Below are 23,873 nucleotides of genomic sequence, written 5' to 3' on the forward strand. Positions count from 1 at the left end.
AGGAACTAGACTGAATACCATGCAGTCTGGACTTAAGTTACTTTCTTTCTTTTCTAGAAAATATTCCTGCGACAAGGTGTTTTTGTTGATGCCAAGAAACTCCAAACTGCTTTCAAAACCAACCTGAAAACTCTTCTTCTTTTTTGTTTTTTTGTTTTTGAGATAGGGTCTCGTTCTGTTACCCAGGCTGGAGTGCAGTGGCTCAGTCATAGCTCACTGCAGTCTCTACCTCCTGGGCTCAAGTGATCCTCCCACCTTGGCCTCCTGAGTAGCTGGGACCACAGGCAGCAGCCACCACGCCCAGCCAATTTTTAAATTACTTGTAGAGATGGGATCTCGCTACGTTGCCAAGGCTGGTCTGGAACTCCCGACCTCAAAGTGATCCTCCTGCCTCAGCCTCCCAAAGTGCTGGGATTACAGGTGTGAGCCACCACACCTGCACAAATTTAATTATACATTTAAAAATAACTAATAGAGGCTGGACATGGTGGCTCAAAAAAAAAAATCCACCTCAAAAAAAAAAAAAAACTAATAGAAGGCTGGACATGATGACTCATGCCTGTAATCCCAGCACCTTGGGAGGCTGAGGCGGGTGGATCACTTGAGGTCGGGAGTTGGAAACCAGCCTGGCCAACATGATGAAACCCCGTCTCCACTAAAAATACAAAAAAATTAGCCTGTTTTGGTGGCGGGTGCCTGTAATCCCAGCTACTCGGGAGGCTGAGGCAGGAGAATCCCTTGAACCTGGGAGGCGCAGGTTGCAATGAGCCTAGATCGTGTCACTACACCTCAGCCTGGATGACAGAGTGAGACTCTGTCAAAATAAAAACAAAAACAAACAAACAAAAAACCTAATAGAAAGGTGGTTCATGCCTGTAATCCCAGCTACTTGGGAGGCCGAGGGAGGAGGATCATTGAACTTGGGAGGCAGAGGTTTCAGTGAGCCAAGATCATGCCACCGCACTCCAGCCTTGGCAACAGAGCAAGACTCCATCTCAAAATAAACAAAATAAAAAGGCTGCATGGTGACTCACGCCTGTAATCCCAGCACTTTGGGAGGCCGAGGCGGGTGGATCACGAGGTCAGGAGATTGAGACCATCCTGGCTAATGTGGCAAAACCCCATCTCTACTAAAAAATAGAAAAAATTAGCCAAGCGTGGTGGCGGCCGCCTGTAGTCCCAGCTAATCCGGAGGTTGAGGCAGGAGAATGGCATGAACCTGGGAGGTGGAGCTTGCAGTGAGCCGAGATCGCATCACTACACTGGTGACAGAGCGAGACTCAGTCTCAAAAAATAATAATAAATAAAATAAAATAAACAAACAAATAAATGTACCATTAATTTGTTATTGACTATGGCCGTGAGGGGTGACTCCGCGCCCGGCCTCACCTGCACTATTTTTAAGTGAGCAGAGAGACACAGGGGACGCCTGGGAGGTCAGACAGCTGATTAAGCAACAGAGCCAGGTCTGGCGTGTGGAACCGTCTAGATACCAGGGCCAGCTCCCCTTCCTCAGCCCCAGGCTGCATCTTACGACAACGGGCTTATTGAGACTTAACTCACATATAATGCACCCATTTAGAGCATATAATTCCATTGCTTGTAGTATATTTCCAGAGTCATGCAGCCATCGCTGAAATCAAATTGTAAAATACTTTCATCCCCAAATGAAAACCGCATCCCTCTCAACAGTCATTCCCTACCCACTGGCACCCATGTGTCCCCCTCCTGTCTCTGTGGATGGGCCTGTCCTGAACATTTTGATCACACACTGTGTGGTCTTTTGTGTCTGGCTTCTCTCACTGCGCGTGATGTCTTCAAGGTACATCCATGCTGTGACCCGTGTCAGAGACTCGCTACTTTTTTTTTATGGCTGCTAATATTCTTTTCCTTTTTTTTTTTTTTTTTTGAGACGGAATCTTGCTCTGTTGCCCAGGCTGGAGTGCAGTGGCACGATCTCGGCTCACTGCAAGCTCTGCCCCCTGGGTTCATGCCATTCTCCTGCCTCAGCCTCCCGAGGAGCTGGGACTACAGGCACCCACCACCACGCCTGGCTAATTTTTTGTATTTTTAGTAGAGACGGGGTTTCACCATGTTAGCCAGGATGGTCTCGATCTCCTGACCTCGTGATCCACCCGCCTCGGCCTCCCAAAGTGCTGGGACTACAGGCGTGAGCCACCGTGCCCGGCTTGTATTTTTAATAGAGCTGGGTTTTCACCATGTTGGCCAGGTTGGTCTCGAACTCCTGACCTCAAGTGATCCGCCTGCCTCCCAAAGTGCTGGGATTACTGGTGTGAGCCACCGCACCCAGCCTATGGCCGATAATATTCTGTTGTAAGGATATATCACGTCATTGATCCATGCATTGTTAGCGGACATTTGAGTTGCTTTCACTTTTTGGCTATTATGAATCACGCTGTTATGGGCACTTGTGTACACGCTTTTGTTTGAACACCTGTTTTCAGTTGTCTGGAGTATATTCCTAGGAGTGAACTGCTGAATTGCATGGTGATTCCACATTTATTTAACCCTTTGAGGAAATGCCAGTCTGTTTTCCAAAGCAGCTGACTGCATCTGCCTCCTAGACATTTGAACAATTCAATGAATGTGTATTGAACACCCACCATGGTCACTGCTGTGAACCAAACAGGCAGGCCAGAGAGGAAACCGACTTACGGAGAAAAAAAAAAAAAAAAAATCAGAGGCGAGGGCCTGGCTGAGCAGGTGACATTTGAGCGGACTTGAGGAAGAGGAAGGGGGCTGGGCGCGGTGGCTCACACCTGTAATCCCAGCACTTTGGGAGGCCGAGGCAGGTGGATCACGAGGTCAGGAGTTTAAGACCAGCCTGGCCAAGATGGTGAAACCCTGTCTCTACTAAAAATACAAAAATTAGCCAGGCGTGGTGGCAGGCGTGTGTAATCCCAGCTACTCGGGAGGTTGAGGCAGAGAATTGCTTGAACCCGGGAGGCAGAGGTTGCAGTGTGCCGAGATCGAGCCACTGCACTCCAGCCTAGGCGACGGAGCAAGACTCCGTCTCAAAAAAAAAAAAAAAAAAAAAGAGGAAGTGAGCAGCCCCCAACTTGGGTCTGATCCCCCAGAGCGGAGCATCCTGACCCAAGTTCACCAGGTCCTTGCAACCTCCCTTTACCACCATCTTTCCCCAAATACTTCCAGCCTAGCTCCCAACCCCACCCCCTGCCTGACCCACACGCCGTTCTCAGCTTCGCAGCATCCCAGCCTCTATGCCCTGGACATCGTGCGATGTCCCCATTGCACAGGAGGGAAAGCCCAGATCCCACTGGGAAAGCCGCCCCTGTGGCCAGAAGCCCTCGGATCCGGATGTCGGGGGTTCTAAACTGAATAAATAAATAGGAAACGTCTCCGATAGGTTTTGCAGGATGTTAAGAACAGGTCCCACCTTGTCCTAGGGCTGGGGGCTGCCTCACAGGAACTTAACCCTAGCACCTCCGTCCCCATGGCAACCGGGGCGGGGCCCGACCCGGATCCGCCGGTCTCGCCATCCGGCAGCTGCTGGGAGTATCGCCCTCAGAGCGGGAGGAGGAGTCGGCGCCTCACCTACTGGCCCTTTAAGAGGCTCCGCCCGGCAAGTCCGCCACGCGCTCCCGATTGGTCCCGAGCGCGGCCGAGCGCAGCCGAACTTGACGCACCGCCCGCCGCCTTCCTTACCAACCTCCCACGCGGCTCAGCAGCCTCCCCAGCCAATCGCCGGTCGGCGCGCCGATCGGTATCTGCATGGGCACGCCCCGGGGGAAGGCCTCACCCAATGGGACCGTTCGCCGAGGCCTCATTAGCATGCCGGGGGCGGGGAGGGGCGGGGCAGTCGGCGGGGGTGGGCTGCGGGCGGTTGGTTGGAGCGTCGCGCAGTCGGGAGGTCCGGGAAAGTTTCTTTGGAGGTGAAAACAGCCGCGGAACTCCGGGCCCTGCGAGGGGGCGGGGGTGCGGGGGTCCCAGGGCCGGGCCGGGGTCTTTCCTGGGCCGGAGGGAACCGGCCCAGGCCTCCCGGGGGGCAATCGCCCAACAAAGGATTCTTGGGGCGCCCGCCCTCGAGGACTTCCCCGCCCCCGGATCCGGCCCCCCCAGCGCTCCGGGCCCGGCATCCCGGGGCTCTCCATCACGGGATACCCCAGTTCGCGGTCCGCCATCAATCAGCCCAGGCGCTACTCAACTCCGCCCGCGTCCGTGTTCCAGGTCCGGCCCGGAGCAGCCATGTCCCACGGCCCCAAGCAGCCCGGCGCGGCCGCCGCGTGAGTGCACCGATTCCCTCCCCACGCCCTCGCTACCTTCCCGGCTGCAGCCCTAGCTCCTGAACCCCCGCCCCAATCACCCCGGCCGGGGTCTCGACCGCCCCCAACCTGGGTCAGGGGGCTTCTCCCTCCATCCAATCCTGCATACCCCACCTCGGCCTCCAGCCCCTCCCAGGAGCCCCGCTTGTCCCACCTTCCGCGGATACTGACCCCATCAGACCCTGCTTCCTCGGGCTCGTGCACTCTCGCAGCAGCCCCGTCGTCGGGGGTCTAAAAGCCTTGGGGTAGGCGTTTGGGGGAGGGGAGGCTCTAGGGACGGGGCTGACCTCTGTATCCTTGGCTCCAGGCCGGCGGGCGGCAAGGCTCCGGGCCAGCATGGGGGCTTCGTGGTGGCTGTCAAGCAAGAGCGCGGCGAGGGTCCACGCGCCGGCGAGAAGGGGTCCCACGAGGAGGAGGTGAGAGTCCCTGCGCTGAGCTGGGGGAGGCCCCGGGCTGCGGCCCCAGCCTTGAAGTCCCGCCCCAGGCTGGATTTGAATTGCTTGTGGCTCCGCCCACAGCCCAGATTTTCCTCCGGAAGCTGAGACCCCGCCCCGTGCGAGCTGCCACGCCCCTGACAGGTCCTCTGCCTCCCTAAGTCCAGGCCCCGCCCACCACACAATGCCAGCTCTGCCAACTCTAAGGTCCCGCCCACTTCCACTCCTTGGGGGCGGCACCCTCCCCATGGTCCTGTGGGCCCTTTCTCCAAGAAGCCACGCCCACCAAGCAGAGGCCACGCCTACAATCTAAGTAAACACCACCCCTGTGCTCAAACCTCGGCCCATAGTCTCTGGGATCCCCTCATCCCTGGCCAGGGACCCCTCTAAACCACCGTGTCCTGACTCCCGACTGGGCCCTACCTCCATCTCTTCCGGGTTCTTCCTCCCAACTAGGCCCCGCCCCATCCCCGCCCATACAGCATTAGGCCCCGCCCATGCCCCTCTGAGCCCCGCCCCAGTACGCCAGGCCCCCCTCCCAACGACGCAGCCCGGTTCTGCAGCCGGTGAAGAAACGCGGCTGGCCCAAGGGCAAGAAGCGGAAGAAGATTCTGCCGAATGGGCCCAAGGCACCGGTCACAGGCTACGTGCGCTTCCTGAACGAGCGGCGCGAGCAGATCCGCACGCGCCACCCGGATCTGCCCTTTCCCGAGATCACCAAGATGTTGGGCGCCGAGTGGAGCAAGCTGCAGCCAACGGAGAAGCAGGTGAGCGGGGCGCTGAGCAGGGCCGGCGGACCCCCGTACTACCAGTAGCCCCGACCCCCAAAGGATTCCACGTGCAGGGCTTTTCCTTCTGCCTGGTGAAATGCCCACCCATGACCAGTTTTTGTGTGTGTGTGTGTGTGTGTTTGTGTGTGTGTGTGTGAGATGGAGTCTTGCTCTGTTGCCCAGGCTGGAGTGCAGTGTCGCGATCTCGGCTCACTGCAACCTCCACCTCCCGGGTTCAAGCAGTTCTCCTGTCTCAGCCTCCCAAGTAGCTGGGATTACAGGCGCCAGCCACCACGCCCTGCTAACTTTTGTATTTTTAGTAGAAATGGAGTTTCGCCATGTTGGCCAGGCTGGTCTCGAACTCTTGACCTCAAATGATCTGCCCACCTCAGTCTCCCAAAGTACTGATATTACAGGCATTAGCCACCATGGCCAGCCCATGACCAGCTTTTGGGGGCGCGGCTAGCAAGAGGCAAGACAGATCGAAAACTGGGTGACCAACAAAGATATGTCTAAGAAGTCAGGATAAGGCCTGGATTTTTTGTGAAATCTGATTTTCATATACTGTTAGTTTAAAAATTGCAAAAACATCACGGAAATGTAACAAAACCACCACCGCTTTGCACCCCTGTAAGTGAAATTTCAAAGAGAAAAACGGGTGCAGGAGGGAGTCTAGGTATCCACATACCCTGGAGGTTGGGTGCCTGCCCATGACTCTGGCGCCCAGGAGTGTCTTGTCAGGGCGGGAGTTGGGGATGAGCCTGGGGCATGGGAAGTGATGTGGGAGCTCAGAGGTCCTTGAGCAACAGGCTGAGGAGCCGGTTCTGTCTGTCTGGAGGGAATAGGGAACTATGGAAGGTTCAGGAGAGGGGAGGGTGCTGTGAAAGCTGAGTGATGAAGACTGGGTCCTGGCGTTAGAGGCTTCCCCTGCCTCAGGTCTTTTGGTGCTGTTCCCTAGCGGTACCTGGATGAGGCGGAGAGAGAGAAGCAGCAGTACATGAAGGAGCTGCGGGCCTACCAGCAGTCGGAAGCCTATAAGATGTGCACGGAGAAGATCCAGGAGAAGAAGATCAAGAAAGGTGGGAGGGGTCAGGCGCGGTGGCTCACGCCTGTAATCCCAGCACTTTGGGAGGCCGAGGTGGGTGGATCATCTGAGGTCAGGAGTTCAAGACCAGCCTGGCCAACATGGTGAAACCCCCCCGGCCACTACTAAAAATACAAAAATTAGCTGGGTGTGGTGGCGGGTGCCTGTAATCCCAGCTACTCGGGAGGCTAAGGCAGAGAATTGCTTGAACCCGGGAGGCAGAGGTTGCAGTGAGCCAAGATGACTGCACTCTAGCCTGGGCGACAGGGCAAGACTCCGTCTCAAAAAAAAAAAAAAAAGTGAGAAGGGCCGGTGCGAGCAATTGGGGTTCTGCTCTGTGGGGTGCGACCTCTGCCCAGGCAGGGCCTCGGCTCCATGGGGCACAGTCCCGTGGGATGGGCGGGGAAAAGATACATAACCAGAGTGAAGGGGGCTCACTCGCTACAGCGATGGGGGATGCCCAGACGCGGGGGACTCAGGTGGGGAGCTGGAGCCGGCTGAGCAGCACTAACCTAGGGTGCAGGGCATGGTCCCTGGAGGCCTGGGAGGCTGACTCTGCCCTTCCCCTCCCCCGCCAGAAGACTCAGGCTCTGGGCTCATGAACACCCTCCTGAATGGACACAAGGTAAGCGACCTTCCTCTTCTCAAAGCACCTGCGGGAGAAAGGTCTGTAGGCTTCCAGAACCCTGAGCGAGAGCTCCGGGGAGAAAGCGATCGCCACACGCCCAGATGTGTGCAAGCAGGGGCGGTACCACTGCACCGTGGGGACGCTATTGGTGGCACTCCCACCCGGGGTGCCCCAGGAGACCCTCCTAGGCTTGGGACACACCCAGAAAGCGTGGCTGCCCCCTACCACCAGCAAAATTGCCACTTTGTCCCTTCCTGTTAGGGTGGGGACTGCGATGGCTTCTCCACCTTCGATGTTCCCATCTTCACTGAAGAGTTCTTGGACCAAAACAAAGGTGAGCGTTAACTGCGGTCCTGATGCGAACTCCGTGGAAGTGGGTAGTGGAGCGGAGCGTGGGCCAAGAGGGCCCCAAGGCTGGAGGAGACGGTTCGGGAGGTTTCCTATGAGCTCCCAGGTGCGCGCCGTCGCCCTAGCAGCTGATGTGGAGCAGGAGGCAGACGGCGCAGTGAGGGAAGCCCAGTGAGGGAAGCCCAGGCAAGGGGCACGTCCCTGGCAAAAGCCCGGCGGTGGGGGAGAGGGGAGGCGCAGGCTCTGACCCCGCTCCCCCTATGCCCGGCGCAGCGCGCGAGGCGGAGCTTCGGCGTTTGCGGAAGATGAACGTGGCCTTCGAGGAGCAGAACGCGGTGCTGCAGAGGCACACGCAGAGCATGAGCAGCGCGCGCGAGCGTCTGGAGCAGGAGCTGGCGCTGGAGGAGCGGAGGACGCTGGCGCTGCAGCAGCAGCTCCAGGCCGTGCGCCAGGCGCTCACCGCCAGCTTCGCCTCACTGCCGGTGCCGGGTGCGGGCCCCGCCCCCATCTCCCAGTCCCGCCCGGGTCACCGAGCCCCGCCTCCTCCCCCCTTCCGCAGTCACCTGGCCCCGCCTATTGCCCCGCCCAGACATCGCACACACACAACCCCCTCCCAGCTCCGCCCCCTTCCCCATCCCCGCACCCCTACTCCATTACTCCGTCTGGTTCTTCCCAGACCACCCCCGAGCTCCGCTCCGCGCCCCATTACTCAACCCTGTCCCCGGCCTCCCCCACACCGACCGCGTCTCCCTGCCACGACCTCTCCCGACCTGTCCCCGCTGAATCGCCGACTCCCGCGAGCACCTGATCCCCTCCTCCCGCAGCCCCTTTGTGTCCCTACCTCGGAGGTTCCGGGCACCGCTTCCTACCGGCCCCACCCTCGCTAGCCCCTCTCCCTCGCCAGCCCCCGACCAGCCTGAGCACTGACCCGGCCTCCCCGCTCGCCTCGCCACGCCACGTCCCCACCTCCCCACGCCCCCATCACCCATCCCTCCCCACGCTCTGACCATTGAGCACCCCCTCGCCCCCCAGTCCCGTCCCACGCGACCCCAGCCCCCCAGTGTCATCCCCACTTCCCCGACCCCGTTCCCTCCATCCGTGACTGTCCTCAGCGACCCTGGACGCCCGCCTCCCCACCCTGCCCCTGTCCCCGCCATCCTCCAGGCCCGGCTGACCTTAGCCCACCCTGCGCCCCTCCTGCGTTGGCCCGGTCCTGAGCTCCGAGCGCCCGCGCAACCCGCCCTGAGTCACCCCCTACCTCTGCCCCTGGAGCCCCCGCCCGCGACTCCCCGGCACCCTTGCCTCACCCACTCACCTGTCCCCCAGGCACGGGCGAAACGCCCACGCTGGGAACTCTGGACTTCTACATGGCCCGGCTGCACGGAGCTATCGAGCGCGACCCTGCGCAGCACGAGAAGCTCATCGTCCGCATCAAGGAAATCCTGGCCCAGGTCGCCAGGTGTGTGCCGGGCGAGGCGGGGCGGGGCCGGGATTCTGGCCCCAGGTGTGTCCGCCCTGCGGTTCCCCAGCTCCGCGGGGGCTGCCGGGTGGGGCTCCACAGCATGATCTTACTAGGAGACCACCTCCCGGGGGATCGCCCTGCGGTCGCCCCATGCACCAGTGCTGGGATGGTCGGGGATGTTCTCTCAGACCCCCCGAGCCGGCAGGACCCACTCGGGGGCACCAGAACTTCCCCACAGCTTCTCAGGGTGGATCCCAGTGCCCGGGTTAGATGGGTTCAACGCCTATACCCCAACCCTGGCATCTGTTGGAGCAGCTGATGGGCCATGGCCTCTGGGGTTCCCCAGGGCCGGGGTGGGGGCCAGAGATGATGAGGGTCTCATCCCAGGCCCTCTGCTCTCTCGTTTCAGCGAGCACCTGTGAGGAGTGGGCGGGCCCACGATGCAGAGGAGAAGCTGTGGGCGCGGCCCTGCCCCACCCCACCCCGTGGAGGAGAGGCTGGGGGTCCACCCTTTGGGGCCTGGTCCCATCTTGCACCTTGGGGGCTCCAGCCCCCCTAAAATTAAATTTCTGCAGCATCCCTTTAGCTTTCAGTCTCCCAAGACCCCTGAACCCAGAAAAAGCACTCGCTGCGCGCTACACCCAGAAGAACCGCACAGCCGCAGGTGCCCCTCCTCGGAGGACAGCCACACGCTATACTGGCTCTCCACTGGCTCTCCAGGCCACCCCCGGGACGCAGGGCAGACCAAACCCACCCCTAGCACACAGCAGGACCCCCCAAATTACTCACTATAGGGGGTCTGTGCCATAGGCCACACCGAGCTACCTTGTGGGGACTTACCGGGGGTGTCCCCCGCATGCCTGTACCCCAGATGAGTAGGGGCCGGCCTTGCCCATCCTGCCCTCCTCCGGCCAAGGGACCCTGGTGGGGGTGGTCCCTTCCCACTGCTGGATCCGGACTTTTTAAATAAAAACAAGTAAAATTTGTGTTTTAAGCTTGTGAGTGTGTAAGGTTGTTTGGGGTGATGTGGAGGCTTCAGAAGGTGCAGCCTGGGCCCCCATGACATCCCTGCTGGGGGCGCCAGGCCTGCTCTCTTACCTCTAGCAGAGCCTCGGAGTTTCTCGGATAGGGAGACAGGAGCCCAAACTTGCCCGGGTCCGAAGAGCAAGTCAATGGCAGGGCAGGCGTCTCCATCCCTCCCCACCTGAAGTTGTGTACTGTGGGCTCAGCACACATCGGGGACTTGAAGCACGGGACAGTCACGGCTGCTCAGTTCATCCTTCAACTTGTGTCCGCACGGGGGTTCAAGTCCACTTTGTAGCACACTGACTTTGGGTGGGCCACGGTTTTGTTTATTGTGTAAAATACACAACATAAACCTTACCATTATAGCCATTTTGTTTATTTACTAGAGACACGATCTCGCTCTGCCAGCCAGGCTGGAGTGCAGTGGCCCAATCATAGCTCACTGCAGCCTTGAATTCCTGGGCTCAAGCGGTCCTCCTGCCTCAGCCCCCCAAAGCCCCAGGATACAGGCGTGAGCCACCACGTCTGGCCATTTTAGCCATTTTAAAATGCACAATTCAGGCATTTAGTACATTCACAATTTTGTGCAATCACCACCTTTATCTAATGTCAGCACATTCTAATCACCCCCAAAGGAAGTCCCGTCCTCATCAACAGTCACTCTCATCCCCTCCCCAGCTCCTGGCACCCGCAAATCCCCTTCCTACCTCTGTGGATTGACCTGTCCTGGATATGAGACCGCACACAGCATGACCTTTTTTTTTTCAGACGGAGTCTCGCTCTGTCACCAGGCTGGAGTTGCAGTGGCGCGATCTCGGCTCACTGCAACCTCCGCCTCCCCGGCTCAAACGATTCTCCTGCCTCAGCCTCCCAGGTAGCTGGGACTACAGGCGCCCGCCACCACACCCAGCTAATTTTTTGTATTTTTAGTAGAGACAGGGTTTCACCGTGTTAGCCAGGCTGGTCTCGAACTCCTGACCTCAGGTTATCTGCCTGCCTCGACCTCCTAAAGTGCTGGGATTACAGGTATGAGCCACCATGCCCAGACTGTGTGTCCTTTTGTATCTGGCTTCTCTCACTGAGTGTGATTGTCCTCAAAGGTCATCCACGCTGTGGCCTGTGTCAGAGCCTCATTCCTTTTGGTGGCTGTCATGGTCCAGCGTGTGAATGAATCCGCTATATGGACCCATCTATCTGTCAAAGGACTCTAGGCTGTTTCTACCATTTACTTGTGAGTGATGCTGCTGTGAACATTCATGTACATGTTTTTATTGGAATGACCATTTTCCATTCTTTTGGAGATACAGACTGCTGGGAGTTCTGCGTTTGGCTTATTTTGTGTACGTGTATATGTGTGTGTGTTGCTTATTGACAAACCTTTCCAGAGACTTTTGCATTTAATGGCATACATAAGACATCCTAAAAAATTTGGAGAAAACCCATCCTGGCTAACAAGGTGAAACCCCATCTCTACTTCAAAAAATACAAAAAATTAGCCGGGTGTGGTGTCGGGTGCCTGTAGTCCCAGCTACTCAGGAGGCTGAGGCAGGAGAATGGGGTGAACCCAGGAGGCAGAGCTTGCAGTGAGCCAAGATTGCACCACTGCACTCCAGCCTGGGCGACAGAGCGAGACTCCGTCTCAAAAAAAAAAAAAAAAAAAAATCGGAGAATAATCTGAACCCCAGAACCTCTGAATGTGACCTTATTTGGAAATAGGGTCACTGCAGATATAATTAGTTAAGATGAAGTCATTACTGGAGTAGCGTGGGTCCTAAGTCCAACATGACCGCTCTCCTTATAAGAAGATAAAATTTGGACACAGACACAGAGAAGAGACAGCCAAGTGACAACACAGGCCAAGACTGGAGTTATACATCTAGAAGCCAAGGAACGTCAAGGAAGGCCACCCACAGCCGGAAGCTGTGGACGTCAGGCAAGATTCTGCCTGGGGACTCTGAGGGCCCTGCCAGGACCTTCCTTGTGGAATTCTGGCCTCTGGAGTTGTGAGAGGATCAGTTTCTGCTGTTTTATGTCTCCCCATTTGTGGTGCTTTTTGTTTATTTTTTATTTTTTAGGGTTGGGGGGTCTCACTATGTTGCCCAGGCTGATCTTGAACTCCTGGCTCAAGTGTCCTCCTGCCTTAGCCTCCCAAAGTGCTGGGATTACAGTTGTGAGCCATTGTGCCCACCCCCATCCCACACTGCTGCTGCTGCTTTTTTTTTTTTTTCCAGACAGAGTTTCGCTCATGTCACCCAGGCTGGAGTGCAATGGCACGATCTCAGCTCACTGTAACCTCCACCATCCAGGTTCAAGCGATTCTCCTGCCCCAGCCTCCTGAGTAGCTGGGATTACAGGTGCCTGCCACCATGTCCGGCTAATTTTTTGTATTTTAGTAGAGATGTGGTTTCACCATGTTGGCCAGGATGGTCTTGAACTCCTGACCTCAGGTGATCCACCTGCCCCAGCCTCCCAAAGTGCTGGGATTACAGGCGTGAGCCACCATGCCCAACAGCTTTTTTCTTTGAGACAGGGTCCCACTATATTGCCTAGGCTGGAGTGCAGTGTCACAATCATAGCTCACTGCAGCGTCGACCTCCCTGGGCTCAGTTGATCCTCCCACCTGGTTCTCGTGAGTAGCTGGGACCACAGGTGCCTGCCATCACTCTTGCCTAATTTTTTTTTTTTTAGACGGAGTCTCACTCTATTATAGCCCCAGGCTGGAGTGCAATGGCTCGATCTCAGCTTACTGCAACCTCCACCTCCCAGGTTCAAGCGATTCTCCCATCTCAGCCTCCTGAGTAGCTGGGATTACAGGCACTCACCATCACGCCCAGCTGATTTTTGTATTTTGAGTAGAGACAGGGTTTCACCATGTTGCCCAGGCTGATCTCAAACTCCTGACCTCAGGTGATCCACCCGCCTTGGCCCCTCAAGGTGCTAGAATTACAGGCGTGAGCCACTGTGCCTGGCCAATTTGTTCCTATTTGTGAGATGGGGGTCTTGAACTACTAGGTTCAAGCAATCAGCCTCTCAAAGTGCTAGGATTACAGGCATAAGCTACTGCGCCCAGCTGTTTCTTTGTGGTTGGGACAGGATCTTGGTCTGCCACCCAGGCTGGAGTGCAGAGATGCCATCACAGCTCACGGCAGCCTGCACCTCCTGGGTTCAAGCCATCTTCCCACCTCAGCGTCCCAAGTAGCTGGGACTACAGGTGCACGCCACCAAACCCAGCTAATTTTGTATTTTTTGTAGAGATGGGGTCTCACCTGGTTCCTCAGGCTGGTCTCAAACTCCTGGGCTCCCAAAGTGGATCCTCCCAAAGTGGACCCCAAAGTGCTGGGATCGCAAGCAAGAGCCACCTCACCCCACCCAGTGTGTGGTGCTTTGTTACGGCTGCCATGGGAGACTCACACAACCTGATACTGCCAACCCCCCTCACTCTCCACCCCAGTTTCACCCTTTCCTGGCACAGGTACCACCACCTCAAATTTAGAGTTTCTCATTTCTAGGCAGGCCTGGAAAATACCATTTTGCATCAGTTTTTTTATTTAAAAAAAAAAATTTCAGCATACAATTCAGTAGGTTTTGGTACACTCAAAAAGTTGTGTGGGCTGGGCACAGTGGCTCATGCCTATAATTCCAGCACTTTCAGAGGCCAAGGCAAGCAGATCACTTGAGACTGGGAGTTTCTAGACCAGCCTGGCCAACACAGTGAAACCTGGTCTCTACTAAAAATACGAAAATAGGTGGGTATGGTGGCACATGCCTATAATTCCAGCTACTTGGGAGGCTGAGGCAGGTGAATCCCTCTCTCTATCTCTCTCTCTCTTTTTTTTTTTTTTTTTCGAGACAGAGTCGTGCTGTCTGTCCCAGGCTGGAGCGCAGTGGTGCAATCTTGGCTCACTGCAACCTCCGCCTCCCAGATTCAAGCAATTCTGCTTCAGCCTCCCGAGTAGAGATGGGGTTTCACCATGTTGTCCAGGCTAGTCTCGAACTCCTGATCTCAAGCGATCGCATGCCTCAGCCTCCCAAAGTGCTGGATTACAGGCGTGAGTCACCACGCCAGGCCTTCCATAAACTTTCTTACCTCATCCAAACCCTTCTGCTACTTTCTTTTCTCTCCCCATGTTCAGTTTGTGAGGCTCCTCCCAGGCGGAGGCTGTGTCTGGCTCTGCTGTAGGGCCCGCCACTGCAGGCAGGATGGCTGTTTATTGAGCCAACATTCCTGGGTAGGAATCTGATGGATACATAGGTGTTTCCGGCATTGCATTCCAGTGGATTTTTACCAATGCCTCCTGGTGCCTGGGATCTCCTCCCTCATCTGTGACCTGGACATCCATTCACTCCTCACCAAAGATCACTGAGTACCCGCTGTATGCCAGGCACTGCGCCCTGGGCACTGGGCATGGGGACAGAGCAGGGGAACAGCCCCCGCCCTCCTGGAGCTGACATTCCTCCAGTCCTGGAGACAAACAGGATGCCAGATGAAATAAAATAGCAGCTGGGCGCCAAGGCTTATGCCTGTAATCCCAACACTTTAGGAGGCTGAGGTGGGAGGATCCCTTGAGGTCAGGAGTTCAAGACCAGCCTGGCCAACATGGTTTTAAACCTCATCTCTATTAAAAATACAAAAAAAAAAAAAAAATTAGCTGGGCGTGGTGGTGTATGCCTGTAATCCCAGCTACTGGGGAGGCCAAGGCATTAGAATTGCTTGAACTTGGTGGGCAGAGGTTGCAGTGAGCTGAGATCGTGCCACTGAACTCCAAACTGGGTGACAGAGTGAGACACCGGCTCAAAAAAATAATAATAATAACATTAAAAATAATAAAATAAAATAAAACAATGACCTCACCTAGCAGAGAGTAAGTGCCCCAGCACCCTCAGCCATCCCTGTCCTTTTTTTTTTTTTCTTTTTGAGATGGAGTCTGGCTTTGTTGCCCAGGCTGGAGTGCAATGGCACCACCTCGGCTTACTGCAACCTCCGCCTCCCGGGTTCAAGTGATCTCAGCCTCCCGAGTAGCTGGGATTACAGGCGTGTGCCACCACCTCCGGCTGATTTTTGTATTTTTGGTAGAGACGGGGTTTCACCATGTTGCCCAGGCTGGTCTTGAACTCCTGACTTCAGGTCATCTCCCAGCCTCGGCCTCCCAAAGTGCTGGGATTACAGGCGTAAGCCACCGCTCCGGGCCTGTCCCTGTCCTTATTTGTGGTCCCTGTTCTTCCAGGGTCCTGAGCTCAGGACCCCCAGACTGCGGGTATCCCCGGGGAGGGCGCAACTGGCTCTGGCAGGGCCCGGACAACTGGGGCCCAACCCACCCCTGCGCACCCCGCGGTGTCGCCTTCCCGGGCGGCTCGGGTTCCCGGATCCCCTTACCCGGCCTTCTCGGCTGTCGCGTCCCGGGCCGGGGGAGGGGAGGCTTCAGGAAGCGACGGATCCGGCGGCGGCGGCGGCGGCGAGGGCCCGGGTGGGTGACCGAAGTTCTCCCGCCATGGAGGGCGCAGTGGCCCGGGAGGCCCGGGAGGCCGAGGCCCCGCGCGCGTCTGCGCCCCCGCCCGCGCCCTCGGAGCCCCCGGCTGCGCCCCGCGCCCGCCCGCGCCTGGTCTTCCGCACGCAGCTGGCGCACGGGAGCCCCACGGGCAAGATCGAGGGCTTCACCAACGTCCGCGAGCTGTACGCCAAGATCGCCGAGGCCTTCGGGATCGCGCCCACCGAGGTAAGGACCCCGGACACCCGCGCCCGAGACCATCCGCCTGATGTGGTGAGGGGTGGGGAGCTTGGACGCTGGACGGGAGACCCCAGATCCCCGGATCCCAGACGTCGGGGTGGCTGGCTAATCGCCGGATCTCAGAGACGCAGCCCTCAGAGAACGGGGTGCCACACCCCAGGGTTCCCCTTTGCACGCTCTGCGCAAAACATGGGGAGGTCTTAGGTCTAGCGGACCCCTAGATATTCCAGAAAATCCTCTGCGCAGACCTCGCTTGGAGCGGACCCCAGCCCTCGGGGAAGCTCCTCTGTGCTTCCTGGAAATAGCTGGCATCTGGGGGTCCAGATGGTCCCCTTGGAGATGGGAAGTCTGAGGCCGTGGTGCGGTTGGGGGGTTCCTGGGCATTTTTCCAATCCGGGTCCGTTTGGTCTGCAGCCCCCAGAGGGCGCCAGCAGATTAAACCTGGAGGTCTGGGGGCTGGAGGTCCTGGAGGTATGGAGAGGGGTCTCCACCTGCCGGAAGCCGCCTTCTCCCTCCTCTCTCCATTCTCGGGAGGTCCCACGCCTTGCCCTTTCCCATGGGCTGGGATCCTGGTCGCTGGGGACAGGGGCCTGAGCAGACAGGGCGGCTGCATGGGAGGATGCGTGCCCTGGCTACCTCTGCGTTCCTTCTCCCCCGGGAAGATTTTATTCTGCACCCTCAACAGCCACAAAGTGGACATGCAGAAGCTCCTAGGGGGCCAGATAGGCCTGGAGGATTTCATCTTTGCCCACGTGCGAGGCGAGACCAAGGAGGTGGAGGTCACTAAGACAGAGGACGCTCTGGGGTTGACCATCACGGACAACGGGGCCGGCTACGCCTTCATCAAGGTGCCCGGGAGGGGGTGGGCAGGTGGCCTCCTGGGGTCCAGCAACTGCCCCCACACTCTGGGTCGACGTGGGTTCTGGGGATTCGAGGCGGGTGGCTGGGGTTGCCCTGCCAGCGACGCTGGATCCCTGCAGAGAATCAAGGAAGGCAGTATCATCAACCGGATCGAGGCAGTGTGCGTGGGTGACAGCATCGAAGCCATCAACGACCACTCCATTGTGGGCTGCCGCCACTACGAGGTGGCCAAGATGCTCCGGGAGCTGCCCAAGTCCCAGCCCTTCACCCTGCGCCTGGTGCAACCCAAGAGGGCCTTCGGTGAGGCGGGCGGGCTGGCGGGAGCTCTTCCCGAAGTGGGTCCTACGGATGCCGGGGGTGGAGGAGGGTCGGGGATGGGACGGGCTGGAAGGTTCTAGGTGCACCCGCTGCATGGCTACTAGCTCCTGGCAGGGTAACAGAAACTGGTAGTTTCTATTAATAGATTGTTATGGAACCAGTCTGTGGGGGAGGGGTGGGGGAGAGACTGGGTAAAGTGGAGTGGGAGGAGGAGGCCTCCAGAACCACTTTGTAGCCAGGCTGGGAGCTTTTTTTTTTTTTTTTTTTTTTTTTGAGAGGGAGTCTCACTCTGTGGGCCTTGGATGGAGTGCAATGGCCCGATCTTCAGTCTCAGCTCACTGCAACCTCCGACTCGCGGGTTCAAGCGATTCTCCTGCCTCAGCCTCCTGAGTAGCTGGGATTACAGGCACCCGCCACTGCGCCTGGCTAATTTTTGTATTTTTAGTAGACACGGGGTTTCACCGTCTTTACCAGTCTGGTCTCGAACTCCAGACCTCAGGTGATCCACCCGCCTCAGCCTCCCAAAGTGCTAGGATTATAGGCGTGAGCCACTCTGTGCGCAGACTGGGAACTTTTAAAGTAGTGCTTTGAGGTCATGGTGGATTCTAGAGAATGAGAATATGAGAAAAGTTTTCTTTCTTCTTTTTTTTTTTTTTTTTTTTTTTTGAGACGGAGTCTCGCTCTGTGGCCCAGGCTGGAGTGCAGTGGCGCGATCTCGGCTCACTGCAAGCTCCACCTCCCGGGTTCACGCCATTCTCCTGCCTCAGCCTCCCGAGTAGCTGGGACTACAGGCGCCCACAACCGCGCCCGGCTAATTTTTTGTATTTTTAGTAGAGACGGGGTTTCACCGTGGTCTCGATCTCCTGACCTTGTGATCCGCCCGCCTCGGCCTCCCAAAGTGCTGGGATTACAGGCGTGAGCCACCGCGCCCGGCCTTTTTTTTTTTTTTTTTTTTTTTTTTGAGGCGGAGTCTCAATATGTCGCCCAGGCAGGAGCGCAGTGGTGCGATCTCAGCTCGCTGCAACCTCTGCCTCCCAGTTCAAGAGGTTCTCCTGCCTCAGCCTCAGGAGAAGCTGGGATTACAGGCATGTACCACCATGCCAGGATAATTTTTGTATTTTTAGTAGAGATGGGGTTTCATTATGTTGAACAGACTGGTCTCAAACTCCTGAGCTCAGGTGATCCACCCGTCTTGGCCTCCCAAAATGCTGGGATTACAGGCGTGAGCCACTGCGCCTGGCCGTGCCAGCTAATTTTTAATATTTTTCTTTTTTTGAGATGGAGTTTCACTCTTGTTGTCCAGGCTGGAGTGCAGTGGCGCGATCTCGGCTCACCGCAACCTCTGCCTCCCAGGTTCAAGTGATTGTCCTGCCTTAGCCTCCCAAGTAGCTGGGATTACCCAGACAAGAACATACCTAGATTGAGGCTCCTGCCACAAGGAGGGTCCCAAGCAGTCCCTAGAAGAGGGAGAATGAGGGCATGGGACTGGGACATTAGTTCTAAACTTGCTCCATTACACCTCATTCTAGACTTGTGATTTAGTTTGCTGGGGACGGGAAGTGTGGAATCTCGAAAGGGTCTCTGGAGATTCGCCGCAAAGGAGGACTTTGAAGGGGAGGAAGATTCTAGAAAGGCTCGGCTGGTGGCCTCCCAGGGTTTACAAAGATGTGGCTCCACCCAGAACCCATGGCCATCCCTCACTCTGTTCCCTCCAGATATGATTGGCCAGAGAAGTCGGTCCAGCAAATGTCCCGTAGAGGCGAAAGTGACCAGTGGGAGGGAGACCCTGCGGCTTCGTTCTGGGGGGGCTGCCACAGTGGAGGAGGCGGTGAGTGAAGGGGAGGGGTTCTTCCCAGGCTTCTGCACCTGCAGTTCTGCCACTGAGTCAGTGTGGCCTTGGGCAAGAACTTCTCGGAGCCTCGGTTTCTCTGCCTGCAAAATGGGTCCTCGTTGAAAGGTGGGGCAATGATGTGGGTACCAGCACTACTGACTCATGTGAGGGTCCAGTCCACTCTAACCTTAGGGGTGGGGGTCTGGAGGGGCTGGGCTGGAGGGCTTCAAAGTTTTTCACCCCTGACTTCCCTCTCCTGTGCCCTCAGCCCAGTGAGTTTGAGGAAGAGGCATCCCAGAAGGTTGATGACCTGCTGGAAAGCTACATGGGCATTCGGGACCCCGAGCTGGGTAAGGGGCCAGGGTAAGCTGGGGGGCCCTGGCGGGAGGGCAGCCTACGGGAGGAGGCAGGGGTCCCAGCGGGAAGTTTGGAGTGGGGAGTGCCCTCACTGACAACCCCTCCGGCATGGCCCGCAGCGTCCACCATGGTGGAGACGTCCAAGAAGACAGTGAGCGCCCAGGAGTTTGCACGCTGTTTAGACTCCGTCTTGGGCGAGTTCGCCTTCCCCGACGAATTTGTGGTGGAGGTGTGGGCCGCCATCAGCGAGGCCAGGGAGGCCTGTGGCTAGTCTGCCCTGGGGGAGCCCAGCACAGCCCCAGCCTGGAGCCCCGCCCCCTGCCCCAGCCCTGCTCCAGAACCCAGCCCTTCTCTAGAATCCAGCCCAGATCTGAGGCCAAGCTTTGTGCTAGAGCCCAGGCCAGCTCTGAGACCAAGCCCAGCATTGAGAACAAGCCGTGTTCTAAAACTCAGGCCAGCCCTGAGACCAAGCCCAGCTCTAGAACCCAGATGGGCTCTGAGACCAAGCCCAGCTCTAGAACCCAGATGGGCTCTGAGACCAAGCCCAGCTCGAGAACCCAGATGGGCTCTGAGACTGAGCCCAGCATAGAGACCAAGCCCTGTTCTAGAACTCAGGCCACCTCTGAGGCCAAACCCAGCTCTAGAACCCAGATGGGCTCCGAGACTAAGCTCAGCTCTAGAACTCAGATGAACTCTGAGACGGAGCCCAGTATTGAGACCAAGCCCTGTTCTAGAGCCCAGGCCAGCCCTGAGGCCAAGCTCAGCTCTAGAACCCAGATGGGTTCTGAGACTATGCGCAGCTCTAGAACCCAGATGGGCTCTGAGAATGAGCCCAGCATTGAGACCAAGCCCTGTTCTAGAACTCAGGCCAGCCCTGAGACCAAGCCCAACCCTAGAACCCAGATGAGCTCTGAGTCCAAGCCCAGCATAGAGACCAAGCCCTGTTCTAGAACTCAGGCCACCTCTGAGGCCAAGCCCAGCTCTAGAACCCAGATGGGTTCTGAGACTAAGCTCAGCTCTAGAACTCAGATGAACTCTGAGACCAAGCCTAGTATTGAGACTAAGTCCTGTTATAGAGCCCAGGCCAGCTCTGAGACCAAGCCCAGTTCTAGAAACCAGATGAGCTTTGAGACCAAGCCCAGCTCTAGAACCCAGATAAGTTCAGAGACCAAGCCCAGCATTGAGACCAAGCCCTGTTCTAGAACTCAGGCCACCTCTGAGGCCAAGCCCAGCTCTAGAACTCAGGTCAGCTCTGAGACCAAGCCCAGCTCTAGAAACCAGATGAGCTCTGAGACCAAGCCCAGCTCTAGAACCCCGATAAGTTCTGAGACCAAGCCCAGCATTGAGACCAAGCCCTGTTCTAGAACTCAGGCCACCTCTGAGGCCAAGCCCAGCTCTAGAACTCAGGCCAGCCCTGAGACCAAGCCCAGCTCTAGAACCCAGATAAGTTCTGAGACCAAGCCCAGCATTGAGACCAAGCCCTGTTCTAGAACTCAGGCCAGCCCTGAGACCAAGCCCAGCTCTAGAACCCCGATAAGCTCTGAGACCAAGCCCAGCATTGAGACCAAGCCCTGTTCTAGAACTCAGGCCACCTCTGAGGCCAAGCCCAGCTCTAGAACCCAGATGAGATCTGAGACCAAGCCCTGCTCTGAAGCCCAGGCCAGCTCTGAGATGAAGCTCATCTCTAGAATCCAGCTGAGCCCTGACAACAAGCCAAGCTCTGGAACCCAGACAAATTTTAAGACCCAGACCAGCTTGGAGACCAATCCCAGTTCCAGAATCCAGGCTAGTTCGGAGACCAAGCCCTGCTGGAAAACTCGAGCTGACTCTGGAACTCTGGACAGCTCCACAATGCAGCCACACCTGGACACTCGGTCTAGCTCCAGAACCCCAGTTAATTTTGGAACCCATGTGAGATTCATGAAGCAACCCAGCTCTGGAACTCCAGCCAGCTCAGGATTCAGAGACAGCTCCCAAACCAAATCCTATTCAAGAACTCAGACCAGCTCAGAAACCCAGGTCCACACAACTGCCCAGTCCAGATCCCAAGCCCAGTTGCATCCAAGTACCCATCCCCACCCTGCAGCCCAGTCCAGCGCCAGTGACGATTCCAGCTCTGAGACTGAGCCCAGCTCTAGAACCTCACCTAGTGCTACAACCAGGCCCAACTGCAGGATTCAGACCAGCTCTGGAACCCCATCCATCTTGGAAGCAAGGCCCAGCTCCAGCACACAGCTTGGTGCCAAGCCCCACTCTCCCTGCAGAATGCAGGTCAGCTCTAGAATGCAGACCAATTTCAAGGCCTGGCCAAGCTCCAGAGCTCAATCCAGCCCAGGCACTGCACTCAACTCTAGAACTCAGCTCAGTTCTGAAGCACAGGCTGGTTCTGAAATCCCAGCCAGCTCCAAAACACAGACAGTGGCTGAGACCCAGCCAAGTTCCAGAATCCAACTAAGCTCAGGAGTCCTACCTAGTCCTGGGACCCAGGCCATCGCAGCAACAGAGTTAAGCTCCACAGCCCCGTCTAGTTCTGACAGCAGGCCCAACTCCAAGACCCAGCGCTGCCCAGGAGCTCGACCAGCCTCTGGGACTCAATTTGCCTCTAAAACCCTGCCAGGTTCTAGGTACCAGCTCCAGACCACAGCCTCAGAGAGCTCTGGTATTCAACTAGACTTTGGGAAGCAGACCAGCTCTGGAAGTCAGCCTAGCTTTGGAACTCAGCCCAGCTCTGGGACCCAGATAAGCTCAAGAATTCAAGCCAGCTGTGGAAGTCAGCTTAGTTCTGGAACGCAGCTGATTACTGGAGCCCATCCCAGCTTCAGAACTCAGACCAGTTCCGGAAACCAGCTCAGCTCTGGGACCCAGGCCCGTGCAAGAATTCAGCTCAGCCTCGGAGCTCATCTTAGCTCCAGAACCCAGTCCAGTCCTGAGACTGGGCTCAGCTCTGCGGCTCAGCCCAGCTCTGGAACCCAGCCCAGCTCTGGAACCCAGCTCAGCTCTGGAACCCAGCTCAGCTCTGGGATTCCGTTCGGCTCTGAAACCCAGACTGGCTCAAGAATTCAGCCCGACTCCGGAGCCCGCCTTAGCTCCAGAACCCAGTCCAGCTCTGAGACTGGGCTCAGCTCTGAAACCCAGACTGGCTCAAGAATTCAGCCCAGCCCTGGAGCCCACCTTAGTTCTGGAACCCAAACTGTTTCTGGAACCCAGTCCAGTTCCAGAACTCACATCAGTTCAAGAATCTGGCTGAGCCCTAGAAATGGGCTCTCCCCACAGACCGCTGGCCTTGACCCTAGAATCCAGCTTGAGGCCCCTGCCGCAACCCAACCTCAGCCCGCAGGCCCACCCCCCAGAGACCCCACCCCAGCCCCTAGCAAAGACCCCCAGCCTCTGCCTCAGCCCCAAGAGCAGGTACGTGGCACCCAGGCCAGCCTTGGCCCCATCCCAGGCTTATCCCTCGCCTCCTACCCGGCCCCTCAGCCGCAGGTCTCCTCAACCCCCGAGAAGCCAGCCGTCTCTCCCAAGCCCCAGGTGGGACCCCAGAAATCCACCCCACCCACCATATCTGTCACTCTTAGTCCTGCCCCCAGAGGCCTCCTGAGTTCCCAGCTGTCTGAGTGCCCAGCTCTGGCGCCTGCCCCTTCCCCAACTCTGGAGGAGCCAGAGCCCCACCCTTACCGCGGGGGATCGTAGCTTGGCTGTGACCTAGCCTTGGCTCATGTGGTTCTCACCCTCTCCTGTCCCTCCCAGCCTGGGACCCCAGAAGCAGCAAGTGACCTTATTTCCCCAGCAGGCGGTGGTGGCGGGGTGTGTGGTGGTGAAAACAGGGGCTTCGGTTTCACCGGCCCTGGCTCAGATCCAGGTCCTTGGAGGGAAAAGGAGGGCAGGAGATGGGTTGCACCGCATGTACCCTGAGGGTTCATGGTGAATAAAGGCACCTTCCGTCTCTGCAGCCTGGTGTGTCATTTTGCAGGGAGTTTGGGGGAATGCCAAGATATGGGGCTGAGGGGTTGACGGAAACTATGGCAACCTCTCGAGCACCTACTGTGTACCAAGCACTTCATTAAGCACCACATAGGGATGAGCTTACGTGCCTGCATGGGACAGGTGCTCCACGAAGACCCAGCCATTGGTCCTTTTTTTTTTTTTTTTTTTCCCTGAGATGGAGTCTGGCTCTGTCGCCCAGGCTGGAGTGAGTGGCGCAATCTCGGCTCACTGCAAGCTCCGCCTCCCAGGTTCACGCTATTCTCCTGCCTCAGCCTCCCGAGTAGCTGGGACTACAGGCGCCCGCCACCACGCCCAGCTAGTTTTTAAATATTTTTTTTTCTTTTTTCTTTTTTTTTTTTTGAGACAGAGTCTCGCTCTGTCGCCCAGGCTGGAGTGCAGTGGCCGGATCTCAGCTTACTGCAAGCTCCGCCTCCCGGGTTCACGCCATTCTCCTGCCTCAGCCTCCCGACTAGCTGGGACTACAGGCGCCCGCCACCTCGCCCGGCTAGTTTTTTGTATTTTTTTAGTAGAGACGGGGTTTCACCGGGTTAGCCAGGATGGTCTCGATCTCCTGACCTCGTGATCCGCCCGTCTCGGCCTCCCAAACTGCTGGGATTACAGGCTTGAGCCACCGCGCCCGGCCTAAATATTTTTTTTTAGTAGAGACGGGGTTTCACCGTGTTAGCCAGGATGGTCTCGATCTCCTGACCTTGTGATCCGCCCATCTCGGCCTCCCAAAG

At 57.2% G+C, this 23,873-nt stretch overlaps 3 protein-coding genes across 9 annotated transcripts in view; 2 read left to right on the plus strand and 1 right to left on the minus strand.

Moving 5' to 3' along the window:
• Positions 1-4,767, minus strand: part of MFSD12 (major facilitator superfamily domain containing 12) — a 31,209-nt gene extending 26,442 nt beyond the window's left edge. The window contains exon 1 of the mRNA XM_065534591.1: positions 4,592-4,767. The gene's annotated coding sequence lies outside the window, so the exon portion shown is untranslated. The remainder of the gene's footprint in view (positions 1-4,591) is intronic.
• On the plus strand, positions 3,868-10,024 carry HMG20B (high mobility group 20B). Of its 4 annotated transcripts, none has more exons than XM_074025332.1 (10): positions 3,868-3,957; positions 4,210-4,265; positions 4,612-4,720; positions 4,823-5,505; positions 6,467-6,587; positions 7,171-7,217; positions 7,482-7,554; positions 7,842-8,057; positions 8,895-9,027; positions 9,440-10,024. In XM_074025332.1, exons 4-10 carry the CDS (start codon positions 5,461-5,463, stop codon positions 9,450-9,452), a joined length of 648 nt encoding a protein of 215 aa, XP_073881433.1. In that variant the 5' UTR covers positions 3,868-3,957; positions 4,210-4,265; positions 4,612-4,720; positions 4,823-5,460; the 3' UTR covers positions 9,453-10,024. The 4 variants fall into 4 exon arrangements, with proteins under 4 accessions (XP_073881433.1, XP_073881431.1, XP_073881432.1 ...); XM_074025330.1 differs by having other exon boundaries at positions 5,302-5,505; XM_074025331.1 differs by having other exon boundaries at positions 3,868-3,914.
• Positions 10,025-15,468: 5,444 nt separating this feature from the next.
• On the plus strand, positions 15,469-23,098 carry GIPC3 (GIPC PDZ domain containing family member 3). Of its 4 annotated transcripts, none has more exons than XM_045379400.3 (6): positions 15,469-15,770; positions 16,445-16,630; positions 16,763-16,943; positions 18,677-18,789; positions 19,061-19,155; positions 19,269-23,098. In XM_045379400.3, the coding sequence occupies exons 1-6, from the start codon at positions 15,546-15,548 to the stop codon at positions 22,837-22,839; spliced, it is 4,371 nt and encodes a 1,456-aa protein (XP_045235335.2). In that variant the 5' UTR covers positions 15,469-15,545; the 3' UTR covers positions 22,840-23,098. The 4 variants fall into 4 exon arrangements, with proteins under 4 accessions (XP_045235335.2, XP_005587571.1, XP_045235334.2 ...); XM_005587514.5 differs by having other exon boundaries at positions 19,061-19,142; XM_045379399.3 differs by having other exon boundaries at positions 16,445-16,943.
• Positions 23,099-23,873: the final 775 nt, after the last annotated feature.

This window comes from Macaca fascicularis, chromosome 19 (assembly GCF_037993035.2).
Source record: "Macaca fascicularis isolate 582-1 chromosome 19, T2T-MFA8v1.1".
In the NCBI taxonomy this organism is placed as follows: Eukaryota; Metazoa; Chordata; class Mammalia; order Primates; family Cercopithecidae; genus Macaca; species Macaca fascicularis.